General features: G+C 41.5%; 1 protein-coding gene and 1 long non-coding RNA gene across 8 annotated transcripts in view; one reads left to right on the top strand and one right to left on the bottom strand.

Annotated features, from left to right (window-relative positions):
- The window catches only part of CTNNA3 (catenin alpha 3), a 577,974-nt gene that overhangs the window by 512,679 nt on the left and 46,076 nt on the right, over positions 1-19,219 (top strand). For all 7 annotated transcript variants that reach the window (XM_053388388.1, XM_053388387.1, XM_053388385.1 and 4 more), the window contains one exon: positions 16,653-16,745. In XM_053388388.1, the coding sequence (XP_053244363.1) occupies positions 16,653-16,745 (93 nt within the window). The remainder of the gene's footprint in view (positions 1-16,652; positions 16,746-19,219) is intronic.
- Positions 15,203-17,842, bottom strand: LOC128413893 (uncharacterized). The gene is made up of 2 exons (XR_008330507.1): positions 17,761-17,842; positions 15,203-16,725 (listed from the first exon to the last, which is right to left on the bottom strand). It is a non-coding gene; the product is annotated as an uncharacterized LOC128413893 (long non-coding RNA).

The raw sequence follows: 19,219 nt of genomic DNA, 5'->3' as shown, positions 1-19,219 counted from the left end.
CATGCTTATATTTATGCTTGTTTTGCCATTCACCACTTCCTGTGTGGTAGCATTCATACTGCTAGCAAGCAATGAATTAATAATGGGCGTAGGAGGTGCTGTATATCTGGAAATCGTTATAATAAACCTCCTAAATAGTTGCAGTGCATAATGTTTTGTTAACATATGAAATATGCCAGCTGGTTATCCCAGAGAACGAAATGCGGGAGATACCTAGAGAAGAGGTCAGGATGGTGATAAGTTAGTGTCAGTGAGAACTGGGGAGGGTTTATGCTTCTGAAAGTAGCTCAAGCTCTAGCAGGGCTCTAATTATGTTCTTATGAAACCACAGTTATTACCTGTAGGGATTTAAATGCAGTGCTCTCAGTACCTGCTATCTATTCCTATTCATGTCTTGGGTTCATTCCCCCACTTTGCTATATTATGTAGAAATATACTAATGTCAGAAGAGAGCTCTGATACCCTAATTGCAATTTGGCCCAACTTCAATTGTCATGCATTCCCTCCTGTACGCATAAGTTAATACCTTTTCCACTTCATCACATCCAGACTTGATTTTGATCCCTTATTATCACATGTTCAGACGTGCTCATTTCTTATTTTTAAACTGCTCACCTACATGTGATAATTAAAATATTCTAACTGCAGCAGGCTATTTCTTTGTTGGCCGGAGTGGTTTTTGATAGCCCAGGACATTTGGCTGATGTATCCTTCATGGGATCTAATGGTTGGGAGATAGCTGGAGCTTTATTGAGTGTGCTTGAATGGAAAAACCATCACAACTTTGAAAGTGACACACTCCCCCAATAGCCCAGGTAAGGAGAGGGGCCAGGTGTGAGTGAGCAAAAAGCAGTGGTATATGTCAAATAGGGAAAGAGAGAGGGAGTAGCAGGAATTTGGCTGAATGTGCTAGGGGCGGGTGAGGCAGATATCTCCCTGACCACCCTTTGTCAAATGTAAGACCATAAAATAGCCCTGCTGGTTCAGGGCCAAGTCCATCGTTCAGCATCCTGTACTCACAGTGGCCAATCAGATGTCTATGGGAAGCCCACAAGCAGGTCCAAAGTGAAACATTGCTCTGAATACTGCCTCTGACAGTGGAGGTAGAACCATAGCTGTCAATCATCCCTTATTTGGAGGAACAGTCCCTTATTCCAGCGCCATGTCCCATTGCTGTCCCTTATTGATGGATGCCCCTTAAATTTCCCGGGTTTCAAAGGAAGCAGCTCCTCTCCCTCCCTCCCTGCCGGCCAGGGACGAGGGAGGCTCCAACTGTGTTGCTTGGCTGCCCGGCCCGCCCCACTCTGGCCTCCTCTCACCAGCCTCAGCCCCGGGAGCCCCTCCCTGCCGGGACTGGCGGGAGCCTCGGGCCCTTCCGCTGCCATCCTCCTTGCTGCCACCAAACTGAGCGTCTCTGCCTGGGGCCTCCCCTTTGCCCGTCGCTGCCACTCCCGCTCCCGCTAGGCCGTACTGCGGCTGGTGTCTTGAGCAGCAACCTCTGGAAACGAACGGCTAAAAACCGGCGCTGCTCTCCAGAATTATCTGGTCCCTTTTAACTTCATACTTCAGATGGTTTACTAAAATCCCTTATTTTGGCTGCTGGTCCCTTATTTTCAAGGCTGCTGGTCCCTTATTTTCAAATCTGTAAGTTGACAGCTATGGGTAGAACACAGCCATCATGGGTAGTAGCCCCTGACAGCTCTGATATGCCGTAGTAGATTCTGCATTACTTAAGCACACATTGCCTGCCTCCACCCATGTTCTACTTCTGTATATGTAAATAAAACAAATATAACCAAAAAGGCCTCTGTTCTACAAATGAAACCAAAACCTGGCGAATGTTGCTTCTACAATGTCTCACCACTCAGGAAAGGAATTATGCAACAATATATACACAGTTTTCAAAATGCCCCTCAGAGCAGCCCTATATATGTTGTCAGGGTAAAATAATCACATCTGGGTCCCATCTAGTTTATTAATCATATGTACATTCATATTTAGATGGACAGCGTTTTGGTGTCCTGGGATCTAGAAATCAGTATTATCAGTATTATTGTCAGTATTGTCTAGTATATGGAAAAGCCAGATATTCAATGATCCATTGAGATACAAATATGTATCACTGCTCAAGAAGTCCAGAATTTCCCACAACCAGCTATTAACCGACTTAATTGAGTTTGGGTGTGTATTTGTTTAACCTGGGCTGTGATGATGAGCCAAGTGGTTTATCAGCTGCCCAAAAAAGAATCCCTTGAGAGTTTTATTAACGACTTAAAGATTTCCCTGAACCAATTGATGGCAAGAGAACAAATTGAAAGTGCTGCTGTCTGTGACCACAGAACAGTCTATACAAAACATTTTCCTATGAAAAAATCTGGTTAATGTTCTTGGAAGAAAATGTTTTAAAATACGGCATAAGAGCTCTGTCTAGATTCTGTTACAGGACATACAAGGACTCTACATTTATTTCCTATGAGCATCTTTTCCTCACCAATCCATCCTTTTCAAATGTACTCTGCTCTATAGATAGTCAGTGGAATTTAATTCCCCTTAGACATCTCCAATTCCCAGCTGATGTTTCTAATTATATGTGTGACTAGATGTCATCTCAACAAAAAGCTGATTTAAAAATAAACCCTTTCTTTTGCTATGGAAACGGGAGACGTGTACCCTTCATTGCTTTGTTGCCTCCATATGCAGCACAATTTTCATAGTCAACACAATTTATACGTTCACAAGTGATGGATAATCAGAGTTAAAAGATACTCTGTTTCAGAGCAAGCGACATTTATGACCTGCCAACATTAATAACTATGATCAGAGTGCAAGCATGACGAAATAACATCAATGGTGGTCAATTACAGTAATGTTGTTTGACTATGTACATCATTATTTAGTGCCAACAATTAGCACTGTGACAAAAAGGAAGTGATGCAGTTCCTCTCCAGGAAGCCTTTTAATCTATAAGCATATTGGGGCGTTACAAAGAACTTCTACCCGGTTCCTGTGTGGTATCTTCTACAATCAGCCACAGCTCCTTGTTTGAGCCATCTGAAGGGGCATTTGTGGAATAAGGTAGGGCAAGACATGCTTCCAAGATCCCTTTCAGACAAACCCTGGGTCCTCACTTAACCGGGAACCCTCTTTAGAGACACAGTGTTACGGTTGCTCCACTCAGAGCTGGATGAAATAGCTGCCTCAGGTGGCAGAAGAGTAAGGGACCAAAGGTAGACAAACTCCCCCAGAAGAAGCATGACGTGTCCCCCATCAGAGGTACTACCCCTCCCCTAACACCCCATACACAACAAAACAACAGCAGCAGCAATAATCTAATAATCTATAATAACATATTAATAATGAAAAGAATAGTAATAAATAAAAGGATGGCACAGGTAGCAGGTAGTTGGTGCTTGTCAAGCAGCAGTCTTCTGAGCACTTACATGGGAGGAAGCCTCATTGAATATGAGAAAATAAGTATCAATTGCACCATCATGCTATTAGAAAAAGATATATATATATAATAACTCAAAGACCCCACCACCTCTCCCTCTGCAAGAAAATAGCCAACCTACACAAACCTATGGGGAGATTGTCCAAGAGGGAATTACTCAGCCTCTCTTCTGGGATTAATAGGAAGCCTAAATAAATATTTGAACCTGAATTTGAACCTGCCAACTATAAACTCTTATTGCCATGGATCTTTGTTGAAACTTATCTGTGAGTAGAGCTAGAGGAGAAATTCAGTTCAGTTCACATTTTAGTGTGAATTTACCTAATTTGCATTTCCTGAAACAGTACGCAGACCCAAATACAGCTAGCTATTCACTGAATTTATAATCCACAGCACCTTTCTCTTGATTAATCCTCAGTTTATTTACTCCCATCTACCCAAATCTACCTCAAGACCACAGGTTCAAGAGTTTCACAGCTTTCCTGAAATGAGTTGATGGAAACGAGATAGACGAATATAAATATTTTGGATCTAATCCATCAATTATGTACAATTATTCTTGATTCTCTCATATCATAGCCAAGCTGACTGTGTGAATCAGTATTGTACTGCCAGCAGCATTAGCTCCTATCTTCTTCTCCATCGAGAAAAGTACATTTTCAGTGCCATCCTACTGTAAATGCTATTCTCTAATTTAAGCAATAATAAGCCCTGGAGGAAATTAACAATATGCTGCAATAATGAAAAACAAGCATAATGATTATTGGATTTTTTTTGCATCCATTTGACAGGACTTAGTTATCTAATTAGCATTACAATGCAATTCTTATAGAGCCCTAATTTGTATGGAAATTTATAGTCCTTGCAGAAATAGAACATATTTGTACCTCAGAGGGAAAACACCATAGCAAAGATATTCTAAAGCTATCAGCCCAAGTGTACTTCAGCAGAGAAGTTTATATTTTATTTTGTTTTTTTAAATTGGCTTTCTCGAAACTTTGTCATTTATCTTCAATTGTGTTTAAGCTACTGTGAAACAAAATTGTCCATTTCCAGGTTTCAAATGTTCTTTATTTTATTTTATTCATAGCAGAAACTCCCACAGCATTAACCTACAGCACCTCTGCTTAGATAACCATTTCACTTGCATTACTTTTGCCATCGACCCTTATCACATATTCACTTGCAAAATAACAGGGTTTTAAATTGGCCATAAAGTTGTTGCTGTTGCTGACCCTTTACCGATACACTGTTGGCAGAGTTGCTGTGGAAGGCTGTGTGGTGTGACTTTTCAATTCCATAGAAGCAAAGGCACACTACAGAAAGCTGCATCACAGAAAGTTCACTGCTTAGAAATAGAATTCTGTTGTGATGCTGTCTATTAGGTCATCCCATGAGTACAATGGAGCAGCTACTCTAGAATTGTGTCTGGATGCAGAACTGGCTGTGCATTCTATATGTCTCTCACCAGTCACCCCAATCAGTGAACCAACCCAGAGAATCCCTTGGCATTCCCTTCTTTTCCTTCCAGTCTGATAAAATAGCAGGACTGGACTTCAGTACCAGGTAAAGCATCATGCCCATCCTCTGTGGCGGCCTTGCATAGCCTTGTGCCAAAATGCTTTCAATATATTTTATCTGTTTATAAAATTTCTTACCCGCCCTTCACCATAAGGTCCCAGGGCAGGTTACAACAAATTAATATGCAATTATAAAAACAGATTAAAATAATAAAACAAGCATAACCATTCCAAGAAGTTTGGGAACTACTGTGCTAGACTGATGGTTTCTGGTTGCTGTGAGGCTTAGCTACTATATATTTTGGAAAATGGTTTGTCTGTTTGTTCTCTGTGTACAGTGGTGCCCCGCAAGACGAATGCCTCGCAAGACGGAAAACCCGCTAGACGAAAGGGTTTTCCGTTTTGGAGGTGCTTCTCAAAACGAATTTCCTATGGGCTTGCTTCGCAAGACGAAAATGTCTTGCGAGTTCCTGCGGGGTTTTTTTCCTCCCCCCCCTTTTCCCAAGCCGCTAAGCCGCTTATCAGCTGATCCGCTAAGCCGCTAAACAGCTGATCCGCTAAGCCGCTAAGCTGCTGATCGCTAAGCCGCTTAACAGCTGATCCGCTAAGCCGCTTATCAGCTGATCCACTAAGCCGTTTATCAGCTGATCCGCTAAGCCCGCTAAGCCGCTAATAGCGCTAATCGGCTTGCTTTGCAAGACGAAAAAACCGCAAGACGAAGAGACTCACGGAACGGATTCTTTTCGTCTTGCAAGGCACCACTGTATTGGACGGCTCTTGAGATTTTGTCACCAAATTTGACGTGGGTTTCCAAGGTGAGAGCAGCAGTTTTCGTTGCTGTTGGGATGCCAGACACTGTTTTGAATAAAGATAGCTGTCTGAAATGTGGCTTTAGTATGACTTTGCCCAATTGCTGGCATAGTAGTTCCAAACTCTGCCACATTGGACACCCCTGAAGATATCGTCACCTCATTTGGCAGGGCTTTGCCAGTTTGGATGGCTCTGAAGGTGTTACCCAATTTGGCTGTATAGTTACCTCTTGAGGTTTCATTACCAAACTCAACATGAAGGTTCCCAAGGTAGAGGAGGTGGTCTGTCTATATTTGGATGCTGGGCACCAAGATGGTGGTCCAAATTAACCCTATTTAAACATTAGTCCTGGGTTTCTATGAAGACTCAAATATATGGCTGGTTGTGTATATTTCATGATGTTTGTCTGGACCTCACTGAGCTGATTGCGTGTATATTTTAGTATGACTGGAGATGAACAGGATGAAGCAGTAGTGTTGATTTTGAGATCTTGGAAAGCAACTTATGAGATCTAATAGTGTAAGCATTGGCTTAGGTCAGTGTAATGGGTTATGAGGATTATACAAACCACATAATCAGGAACAGAAATCCATACTACAAAATGATGAAGCCTGGGTACCAAATTAATTTTATTTTGTTGATAACAACTATAATGCATTGTCCCACAAGGCCAATCCTTATGTCCACAAGGCTGTCATATTGTATAAAGTCCTCACGTACAGCTTCCCAACCACAAAATATAATTACCAGTCAACAGTAGGTCCTGGTCACTCCACCAATTTTCAGTTGGAAGTGAGGCCCTCTTTTGGTCACTTTAAGGCAAGGCTTCACCAGTGAAACATGCAGTGTGTCCTGCAGTTCATCGTTCAGAGTCCTTCAGAAGTTTCTCTTCAGTGACATAAATAATCCATCTGTACCACTAAAATGTGTCCATTGATTTGTCAAGGCTGGAACTTGGCATGTTTGCTTAATGTGTTTTGGGTCACTGAATTACATACAGGCTTCTTATAGCAATGAAATGGAGCTGAAAATCTGGCTTAAAGGGCTCTGAAAGAGCTATTGCTGTCTCTTGGGTCAACAAAATACAGCAGAACCATGCAATCACCATTTATTTGGAATGACATACGGGTGTTAAGGGTATTGTGAAACAAACAAACAAAATCCTTAGGTATAAAAGCTGACAAACCCACGAGACTGTTAGCAATAGGATCAATTTTCTCTCTGCCTTCGTGCCATTGTGCTTGTGTGTTTGCTTACACTGTAGGGTAAGTTTAGGACAATGTCTACCTGGAGATTTGGCCTTGCCTCTAAATTTCGTAGCCTCTGTGACTGAGCCTCTTTATTATAGCCTTGATGATGCAATACATGTATAGGGATTTTGGTTATAAATGTTGCTGTAAATGCTTTGTGAGCAATTGTTTCTTTGGAAATGTTTTTGGCTTTCAGAGGAACAGCATTAGGGATGAGGAGGATTCTCCAGTGTTCATGATTACATTAAATAAAAGTAGTAATAACCCCAAACTTGCAAAAGCATAGATTAAAAAACCAGAACAGAGGGAGGGCTCTGGATGTGCCCTTCTATTTCAATACTCTCAGAAGAGCATTAGCCCAAGATCCAAATAAACAATGGCTGCTGGTAGATGGGTCACTTTTGTGCCCAATGAACTGTATTAATGCTCTTCTCACATGGGAGAAAACTACAATCACTGTAGAGGGCAGATTATTGCATGCATTTCCTGTTTTGTACACTTATGAATGCTTGTAAGGGCCTCTAAGAAACTAGAACTTCAATCCTAGTCGCACATCCTTGGCAGTAAGTCTCACTGGATTCAGATAAATTGACTTTGGATTAGACATGCATAGACTATGGCTGTAAAAACTAAAAAGATCAAAGAGATCTTAATGACAGATCATGAGACATTTGTCTGCCACCTTGTATTTCTATATCACAATCCTAAATATTTGTCCTGGCAGGCTAGGCTTAGGAAGCTGTCTTATATCAAGTCTGATGAATGGTCTAGCTCCAAGTCCCCCAAATGTGGGTCTCCAGTTGCTTTTGAACTACAATTCTCATCATCCCTGACCACTGGTCCTACTACCTAGGGATGATGGGAGTTGTAGTCCAAAAACAACTGGACACCCACGTTTGAGAAACCCTGCTCTAGCTCAATATTGTCTACACTGGCTGACAGCAGTTGCCTAGAACTTCAAATGGGAATTTCCCCAGCCCTGTCTGCTATTGCTAAGGATTGAACCCAAGACCTTTTGTGGGTAAAGCAAGTGCTCTAACACTATGCTATGGACCTTCCTCATGCTGGCTTTCCACACTGGTGAATCAGCCCTACAACATTGCTATGTTGTAAAATTCAACACCTGAATTTTAACTGGAATCGTAGATGGCATACTTCCCCTTAAGCATTTTTGTTCTTGCTCAGCAGTTCTCATGGCTGTGCTATTCAAATGTAACTTGTAAATCAAATGCAGGGGTTATGAAATCAGGTGGATTGCCTTTTGTCTCAGCCAAAGGCAGTTCATAGGTAGATGTGAATTATATGAGTTATGACTGAACTGACTACAGCAGCTTGGAGCATAATGTGAACAAGGTGTAAAATATACCAGCGCTGGGCTTAACTATAAATATTATTGGAGTATGATTAGCATGCATGGACTTCACTCTCAATAAAAGACCAAGCAAGATGAAAACAGAGGTGAGAATTCCAAGCAGACATGCTCTCAAGTCCTGTTACCCGCACTGCTCTGTGTAATGTCTGCTTCTTCCACCTGTATGGTTAGGGCATATCAGACACTTATGAAACCTGCCACCGGCGCAGCAGCAATAGCACAGCTTCAGACACTGTCTCAATTGGACTTTGTTCCATGGAATTTGTAATATAAGCTGAGTTACAATAAATTCTCAAACGGGTGGGATCAGGATTTTGAAACATATTTGTGTCCTGAACCATGGGCTACCTGGCAGGAAGTCCTGCTGGAGTGCATGATCCTATGGCAGATGTTAGTGTGCAGTCCGTATCCAGAGTCCAGTCAGGCCAGGTTTCCTCCTCTGCAGCCAATCAGGTCAGGGCACCTGAAGGTCAGTCCCAAAGAGCTCCCTGGAAAATCCAAGCTGTGGGCCAACCAACAGGGGAAGTTGAACATGCTGATTACAACATCTGGGCTTGATGAGACATGTGACCATCACCTGTTCTGAGCCTACTCCAGGTGAGGAATCATGCCCCTCCTCCCAGAGCCATGGATGCATGGGTGCAGCCTGGTAAGGGGAAGGCTGAATCTGGTTGGCAGTCCAGAAATTATACTGATTTCTGACACCAAAATCCAGGCATATGAATACTTCCACAGGGCTCCTTCACTGGGTTTTACCCTTCTTTAATTACAACCTAATCCCCTTCCTTTCTTATTTTTATGTATCAAAGAATTCATAGAGTTTGGCAACACTCATCCTTGCACAGTGTGAAATGTTTTCTTGGGGCTCTAGAGCCCTATGTAAAATATTGTCCAAAATACCGACAAGTTATTTGAAAAGTCCTTTTTTAGAGCTTTTCAAAATAACTGTCATTTTTGTCTCTTCCCCCAAGGGCTGTACCATTGCTCCTGTGGTGCCAAGAAAACACTCCTTGAAAGGCATAGAGTAGTGAAAAATAATACCAATAAAATGTTGAGGAACTCTGGAAAAACATATCTGAAATACAGTTTCTGTAAAATGTGTTTTACCTCAAATATATTATGGTGTGGCAGAGTATAAAATGTTGTATTGAAATTCATTTGGCATCATCTAAACAGCTCAATTGCACATTATAACAGTTCTGTTCCACTTTCATGATTTTAACATCTTTACGCCATGACACGCCACCATAATGATACGCCATATTTTCTATATACCCTCCTCCCCAAAGTTGAGTTCTTAAACATTTTCTAAGTACTTTTCTCTCCTTGTAGTATAAAGTGTCACTGATGTCATATGAATCTAACTTCCTTGGAAGAGGCAAAGGAGGAGGATCAATCTTTCGTGTGCAATGAGAGAATTACTACTGTATAGCCTTTTCAGAATCACAGGCAATGAATCTGAAAGAACATTTTTCACGCTCCTGAGATTAGAAATGAACAAGTGAGACCTGCAATAATATGTTTTGGGATGAAGTTCTCCTGTTTAGGTCTCAGCCGTGTCCCTTTCCTGGATACTGCAGTCTTTCTCATCTGGGAGACTCAAGCTTTGGCAAGTCTCTAGGGGAACAGTATTCTGCAGTGAAGGGAAAACCTTTATGGCAGAGGTTTTAAAACCTTTTGAGTCCTTGACCAACTACATACATTCTGTAGTTCCCCTGTGGGATTTTCTATCTTTCCTTCCTTCATTAACTCCTCCATCTATGTCATGCCCCACACTGTTTTGGAAGGTCGCCCAACTTTCAGGAGCAGCTTTTTGGGCTGCATGGCTGGATAGGGGGAAGCGGACACTCCATTTTGCATGAATAGATGAGTCCTCTGCCAGTGCAAACAGCAGTACAGTGGCATCTCGGTTCTCGAACTCCGAAAATCCGGAAGTAATTGCTTCCGTTTGCAAATGCGCCTCAGAAGTCGAAAGGCTTCCGCTGCGTGTTTTTCAATTTTTCCAATTGAACTTGCAGATAGCACTTTTTCGCCTCAGTTTCCGAACATTTCGGAAGTTGAACAGTCTTCCAGAACGGATTATGTTTGAGAACCGAGGTACCACTGTATCTGTGACCAACCCTACCCAAAGACATACTTCCTCCTTCAACCACGCATACCCCTTGAGGACAATTTCCCTCATTATACAAATTATACAAGCTTAGTCTGTCAACTAAAATGGTTAATCCCACTATCAATGATTTGATGAGGCAACAGCCTTCATTATATGAACTGCAACCCCTGCCAGGTTGGGCAGCCCCTTACCGACTTGCACAGTCAAGAGCAGTAGCATTCCCCTGCCCCCTTACACTCTAAAAAGGGCAATGGGGAAAGAGAGAGGGAGAGAAGGCAAGGGGAGGGAGTCACAAGCAAATACATTACCCCATATTTGGGCCCCCTAATGGGTTTCCCATAAGCCCACCCCCATCCTACCTGTATCTTCTACACATTCCCTCACATATATCTATTCACAACCCCTCCCCAAAGCTCCAAATTCCCCCCTCAAAATTTGGCCCATAACTTTAGGGCTACATGTAGCTTGCCCGTTTGTTACCCCATCCCCATTCACCTGCACCCAGCTCAGGTATTCTGTTTCCAGGTCGAGGGGTGGTGGCAAGAGCGCATGTGTCAATGGAAGTGGGATGCAAGTTCTGTGGGCCCAGGTTTTATAGGGCTATTTAGGCAGTTGGACTGAGGTTTCCAGTGCAAGTACAATCTGTTCAGTATTGTCAATGAAGCAGCATTTTTAATGCTTAAAATACAGAATGTTACTTGTTAATTTTTATAGGACATATTGGTCTTCCAGCAATAGGGTCACTGGTGAATAACGGAAAAGCTAGTACAGATGAAGATTGGACCCTGCGGGGAAATGCATATTAATTGACTCTTACAGAATTTATGCATTGTCAAAAAGTTGCTTAGAGGAGATAACTAAATCTTACATGGAGTCTTGATAACCCTCAACATTTCAGTTGTTTTCACTGAACAAGAACTCTGGATTCACCAAGAATTTGCCAAGAGCTTTGGCAAAATATATTCAAAAGAACATCTCACAGCTTTGGTAAATACTTCCAGAAGGATAAAAAAAAATCCCTACCAGCAATTTTTCAGTTCTCGGTGAAAAGGTTCACATTTGTTTAAGATATGTCATTGCATAGATATGACTGCCTAAGTAGCAGTGTGGCATCCTTGCATTGACTGCAGAATTAGGTGAGATCATCCATGCCATTCGTTTGGAAGGCAAAGTCAGCAGAACATAGGGCTTGGAGCAGACTTGGGAAAAGGTACTATCTGCAATATATATAAGAAAATCATCTTGACTAAACTAACTAGTGGTAGCAGTGTAAATCTAGTCAGAAGTCAATCTGTGCTGAGTTCAGCATGTAGCATCAACCACTTACTCAACTGATCCAGCCCACAGCAACGTCAGTAAAACTCTGCATAGGTTGACTAAAAACTGTAGTTGCCATGAGCTGAAATTATACTTGTCCGTTTTGGTCTATTCATCCCGATTTGCTTGCACAGTCAGGGTTCATGCAGGTTAGACTATATCCAGTCTTTTTTATCATTCATTCTGATTTTTTTGCAGGAAAGTTATACAACAATGAACATCCTGATTTGCTTATGTGGTGTTTACACATTTCCCTGTTAATTATTCAATCATTCCACACATTTCAGATCGAACGGCAAAAAGTCCGGGGGGGGGGGCAGTTCGGGCTAGGACAATAGAGTTGTTTAAATCAGTTGAGTTGCACAAACCTAAAATTCTAGTATGCACTTCAATCCTTCCCACAGAATACTGGAGGCAACCTTTGTGTATGTTTACGATTACATAATAGACCGAAAAAAATGCATGAGTGACTGCATCTCCCACAGTGGACCCCCTCCATTACTTTTGTCTGTCGTATTGTTTCAACATCCTCTCAATATAGAACTGAATCAAGACAGGATTGAATCCTGCATTTTCTTACATGCTGTTTACATGCTATAGACCAAAATTATAGATTTAGATAAGTCAAGTCCTCTCTGCATTGCAGATGTAACACCAGTTGTGCTTTGCTCTAGGGTCTGAGGATTGTTTTTTAAAAAGTGAAAAAGCTGTCTAAGCTTGTACCCATCACTGCAGCTAAGTGACTTTGCATATTTGCCTACAGTGATTGTCTTCTGATTAGGTAAAAAAGAATGTATACTGTGGAACAGTAAAATCTGGGGTTTCCTGCATGTAATAATAAAAAAACAAATACACTTATAATGAAGTTATCTTTTAAGAATTTAAGGATTTTATTTTCTGAGCAGCCTGCCCAATCATATTGTAAGCTCATATTTACCAGGGTGGTTTAAGAATGTAGTCTTTTATTCTCTTTCTGAACCAAGGCAAAGTTCCATCTAGGCTGGGACTCCGTTTTCAACAGTAGCCAACCAGCTGCTGTTGTGTAGTGCCCAAAGTAGATGATACACTTTCCTCTATGGACAGTTATATGTTTTAAAAGTATGTGTGCTCAGGCATGAATCTTTAGGCATCAGAGCCAGCCCTACCATTGGGCAGAGTTCAGGAGATACTTCAGGTGGCAGATGCTCTGGAGGAGGGAGTAGCTGTGTTGCAGGACTGGGCCTGTAGCTTCTCCTATTATTACTAAGGTAGCCTACTGCCCTCAGATATGGTGGAGTTAATGGCAGAATGAATCCAACACAATCTTGGCTACAGCTGTACCATGTTGATTCCCCCATCGCCATAGCCCACCCCCCTTTAAGTAACAAACAGCAATGCATGCCATTGGGAAGCAAGATCAGCAGCACAGCCATGCCTGCACTGCTCACTTGGCTGCTCCTGATTGAAGTAATTCTCAACTGCCAGGCTGATTGGCTTCTGTTCACTTGTGAGAAAGGGTATGTGTGTCCATTTCCACAGGTCAGGAAGGGTGGAGTTTGAATAAGAGTCATTGCTTCAGTAATGAAGCATCTTAACTTTGGACCTTGTATAGGAACTGGAGGCTCCCTCCATTCCTGCTCTCAGTTAGGCCCTGATCTGAGCAGGTGTTTGCATGTACTTACCTTCTCTCCTCCCAAGCTGCCCCATATGCAGCTAGCCAGGAACTTCAGTGGTGGCTCTGTAGTTTCTACCTGCCTTGTCATCTCCTCTGTTCCTATGACTGCAGGAGTTGGGAAGCAGCTGTGCGTCTGAGAGATGCAAGTGCTGGCCAAGAACTGAAGCATTTGGTGTAGGCACTCCAGTCCTGGGGCAGAGATGTCCCAATCCCATGACTCTTCTGTTTTACTGGCAGTATGGAGATCTGCTGGAGAGTCCTGCACCTCTTGCTCCTTTTCTGAGCAGGGCTGACCCCTAGGAGACAGCACTCTGTCCTTCACTTCATGCAGTAAAGTGCCTTGCACTGGCCTTATGTGCATATTCAGAGTCAGGATGCCATTGCCTGGGAGCAACAACAGGGGAGGGTGGTTGCCTTTCCAGCACTGTCTGTTGGTTTACTGGGCATGTATGTTTGACCATTGTGGAAATAGGATGGTGATCTAGATGGGCCTTTCGTATAATCTAGCTGCATTCTCTTTATGTAAATTAAAATGATCTTGGGTAGTGGGGATGGAAATTATTGTGGTCTTGGAGAGTAAGCAGTACTGGGCTAGACAGAGTCATGGTACTACTAATTACAAGGCCACATCATTCATATATATTTTGCTACAGCACTTGAAAAGTACCCACAAAGAGAAGGATTTTGAACAGTTTGATAGGAAAGTGACTCTTAAAGTACAGGGATCAGGGATGCTGTATAATCAATGCGTCATTCACAATTTTATGAGCATTTTCACTTTTGTGAATTACTGCAGAATACTAAATTAGGTAAAGGACAATGCATATTCTTTCCAGGAAAAAGGTCCCAGGGGCTGAGAAAGCTCTCTAAATGGGACTCTGAAGAGCCACTGCCTGTGAGCATAGGGCATCCTTCCCTAACCTGGTGTCCTCCAGATGTTCTGAGCTATAGCTCTCAGTAGCGCCAGCTGCACTATACAAAAATTAGGTGACAGGAGTGAAAAATGACAAATGAAAGCAAGTGTGTATATGTCTGTAATAAAACTATTTCATCTAGAATTTAATTAGTTCAACCATTAGTTCTAATTTGTCATTAGAGCTTGTTGTGGTCAGAATTTCTGTAGATGTCACACAAAAGCTTATATATTTTTCGGTGTAGTGAGGCCATCCAGGATTCTCTGTCTTGGAATAAAAAGCCTTTGGTGGTGGTGATTTTTTAAAGTCTTGTGGTGGTTTCCAGACATGAGAATCACCACCTCAGCACTAACTTATTTTAGCATTTGGGTCACCTGGGCATATTTTTCTAAACAATGCATAAACTACTAGAAAGTGTTCCATTCTGCATGTTTCAAACAAGCTATGAGAGATGTTTGTGCAAACAAGTTCTTGCTAGACTTGGTTGTTCTAGAAACCAGTTTTAGTTCCAGTTTTACTTCTAGTATAGCCAGCACAAGCTATACTAGAGCTTTCCAAACTGTGTGTCGTGACACGGTAGTGTGTAGATGCGTCATGGAAATGCTCCCCGTGCTCTTCCCGGGGCAGGAAAGGGGCTAGTTTAACCTCTGGTTTGCTAGTAAAACTGAGTTACTGTGTTGCGAAATGATGCACGTCTAAAAAGTCTCTCACCAACATGAAAAGTTTGGAAAGCTCTGAGTTATACTGTTTTGTCTTTTGGTATTCATAAATCAAACTAAGAACAGGAGAAACACAGGGCAATTGTAGTCAAACCCAATTCCTTGTTAGCTCAGAATTCAGCACATACAATCTTTATGAGCAATCACTCTTTCAATATAAAGTTATATTCATCTTTAAAAGCAATTTGAATAAATGCAGTCTGTTTCTATGCAAATAGGGGTGAGTGTTTGGTAATGCACAACTCAAAATATGCGGATAAATAAATGATTAGAGGCAGACCTACACAGACGTTCTCATCATAGAGGTCTGGCATTTGAATTCTAACTTGAAAATGTAGGGAGCTTTCTTGGAAAATGCAAGTGTCTTTTAATCCCAGGAAAAAAGAGTTGGGTCACTTAACTGACTATATCAAATAACATGCAATTAATATGAAGCAATAAGGAGCATAACTAAAATATGTGTTTGCAAAGTCAGGCTTTGGAACACTTGCTATGGTCTGAGAGAGACAAATGAGGTATCAGACTAAATCAAAGTGTCTAGCTGATGAACTATGGGTGGTATTCAACAAATTTTTACTTAAGAGTAGACCAAATAACATTAATGAAAATGACTAAGTGAGGTCTAGTAATTTCATTTGGTCTACTCTGAGTAAAAGTTGAATACCATCCCATGTTTTTGCAAAATATACCCCAAAATTAGAGCAAATGGGTGGGACAGGTGAAAGAAAGTGGCAAAAGCCAGCAGTTTTTCATTACCAATTTTTATTGGTTGTAAGCAGTCTAACTTCAGTTGAGGCCTAACCTCAACAACTAAAGATTTATGGAATGCTAATGGACACTTTCAGCTGCTCAGATGTCAAAACAACAATAGCAGCACACACGCCTTAGTGGAAGATGAGGCTGTGTGCTTTTGGTACAGAGATATAGCAGAGAAGACAGCAGATATTATTGAAGTGTTAGTGAATTATTAAACACAAGTGGACAACATGATTAGGCAGCACTGGTCACCTGACCTCCAGCTGATGACATGGTCCCAATTTCTCTGGAGAATTGCGAGAGGTCATTTGCACACACGTAACTCTAATATGTATCCTAACAAATTATTAGGATAATGTGGTGAAATCAGCCTCCTTTTACAAGTCTCATAGGTTACTTTGTAACATTTGTTTTTAATAATCACAAACCATTCTGTGATAGCATTGTGATAGGAACACTGCATTGTGTAAGCCATGCATAACTGTCACAAATATAACATCCAAGAAAATCAGGAATGATCAGTGCAAAATATGGGGGTAAAACAGTCTGGCTGTGCATGTTCAGTTATATAATTATATGCTACACAAAAACTAGTTAAATAGGCTGAAATAATAGCTCATGTTCTTGAATTCACATTTTTCTTATATGTGCATTCATTGCGGAAGTGGGACCATATACCACCTACATTAGGTCCAGGCGGAAATCTGGTAATCTGTCACAGGTGTGTGACATCTTTAAAGTTCATGCATAAGAATAATGTCATGTTCTTTTCACAGACCCCAGAAGAACTTGAAGATGTCTCTGATCTTGAAGACGATCATGATGCACACAGCCGCACCAGTACTCAAACTGAAGGGAAAACAGACAGGGTATGTACCAAAGCCATTTTATTCAAAAATAGTTGCCTGTATTGTTTGTCCTTTAAGGAGTCTTATCATGAATAATGCCAAAATATTAGCTCCTTTCTCCAGTAGATTTCTGGAAAAAGCATATGAGATCCAGAGTGAAATTAGTTATGAACTGAATGAGAAAAGGCTGAAGTTCTTAATGCTGGTGTGTGTGTGTTCAATTTGCTTGTGAAATGCCCACTCAAAATTGGAAGGTGCTCATTCCTTGAAGGGCTGATTGTTATTATTGAGTGTTCATATTCTTGTATGTTGTTCGAATACAAAAGGAAACTAGTTTTAAACAGTTTGGCTAGTGCTGCTTCATTGTAGTTCTCTACTTGCAGCCTGGCTCTTATGGAGACTCTTCACACTTCCAGAATTTAGGCTAACCTACATTTCTCAGATAACTAGGCAATGTGAAATCTCCCATGAAGGGAGTACATCTGTATTTGTGAATCTGACAGATACTGTAGTGTCATATTCAGTTTTAATGGAACATGAAATATAAAATTTCATTGGGAACTATTTTACTGTGAAAAGTAAAAGGTAGCATTTCCACTTCTCTCCATCACAGCTTGGGAGTGGGAGTGGGGAAGACAACCTTTGGAGAGCAAACAGAGACATTTCCAACCTTTCCAATCATAGTTCTGAGAAGGGGGGGTGCAGGGGTGGTAGCACAATCTTTTACACTTCACAGAAGGATATGTGAAAGGTAAAAAGCAGAATTTCCAGGGCTGCCCCCTCTCAGCTTTAGGGTAGGTATGGTGCAGAATGCAAAATCCAAAGAATCGAGAAAACACTTTATCTTCCAATCTCACTGCTGAGATCAGGAGATAAAGCTGTGGGGGCTGGTGGGCCACTTCCTGAATCTTGGTGGGCTGCATCTGGCCCACAGGTTAGTCATCCCTTTTATGTAATTTATATCTTGATCTCCCTGACATCAAGCGATACAAGATGGGATAGAAATATTTGAATAAATAAAGCATGCACCCACTACCTTGCCCACAGCTATAGATGTAAAGCAGCTGTTTCAGAAAAAGAGAGTCCAAGTGGTGTAGTTCCAGATGCTCCTTCTTGCATTGTGAACAAAAATAGAGTTTTCTAAGCGCTAAAAGCAAGAAACAAGCACCCTCCATCTTGCGTCCACTCCCTTGTTCCTTGCATGCTGCTTCTGTTAAGACCTTATCAGTTCCAGTTCCCTACATCAGAGAGACCCACCATTCCAGGAAGACACTCAGAAGAATGACAGCTGAATGTCAGGGTTCTAGTTGAATTGTTTATCCTGTTTACAATAAGCCAAGGTTTTCTACATCCTGGAAAAATATCTCTCTCTCTCTCTCTCTCTCTCTCTCTCTCTCTCTCTCTCTCTCTCAAACACACACACACACACACACCCCTAAACTTGTGTACAATGCAGATACCACAATTCCTTTTATTTTAAATAGTCTCTAGGGACATCATTTTAATAATATTAACTCCTGTTATTATGGGATGCACCTTAGTTAATATAGAAGAGATAACAGTTTGCTACCCTATCATTCATTAAATTTTCAGAAACTGAAACAAAACAGTAGGAACAGTACCAGTCAAAGTAGCAAACCCCCTTTTGGCTTTTAAGTTGCAGTGCCTTTCTAGCAATAAAACGACAGTCTTCTCAGATTGCAGTAGCAACTTTATAGAAGGCGAGCAACCCAGCCAGCCATAATCTGAGATATATATGCTCTCCTAGGAGCCTGTACATACCATCTTGAGAATTACCACTCATTGGGATTAGCTCACCTGCTGCTGCACAAGTACAATTTTCTCTGCGTGAGGAATGACATAAAGTTGGATAAACATCCAAACTGACCAGATGGCGGCTGTACAGATGCCAAATGGGTGATGCCCTTTTGCACTATGCTTTGGCAGCTGCCCAAAGCACCTGTCCTGATCAACAGCTGTCTTCTACACAGTCTCCAGGAGCAAAGTCCTCTTCTGCCCAGGTGAAAGAGCGTTCAGAGGAACAGAATCTTCACCATGCTTCCACAATGGTGTCCAATAGTAACAGAATGTTGGCAACTTCCATGCAGTCTCTGTATAGAATGAATGCAGATAATCAGGACATAAGTGATTATACCTACTCTTTCTTCAATTTATTATGTTAGACTTTGGAAAAAAACGTATCAATATTCTAAAGGAACAGTGCAAATATTTAAAATCAGTTAATTCCCCAGGGTTTAACTGTGACTTTCCAGTGTTCTTAAAACATACTGTGTGAAATGATGTGAAGTGTAGGTGGGTTCCTATGAAGCAAGACACAGTGATAACAGCAATAACTTTTACTGAACTAAAAGAACTGGACAACTAGGGCAAAGCAGCTGCTTATATACTTTTCTGAAGGCCTGGGCCACTCCCACTCGCAACGTGTCTAAACTCCCAAGCTTCAAATCATAAAGAGGCCAATGGCTATAGCCCAA

Source organism: Podarcis raffonei, chromosome 5 (assembly GCF_027172205.1).
Source record: "Podarcis raffonei isolate rPodRaf1 chromosome 5, rPodRaf1.pri, whole genome shotgun sequence".
Lineage (NCBI taxonomy): Eukaryota > Metazoa > Chordata > Lepidosauria > Squamata > Lacertidae > Podarcis > Podarcis raffonei.
This window is presented reverse-complemented; position numbering and strand designations above follow the sequence as displayed.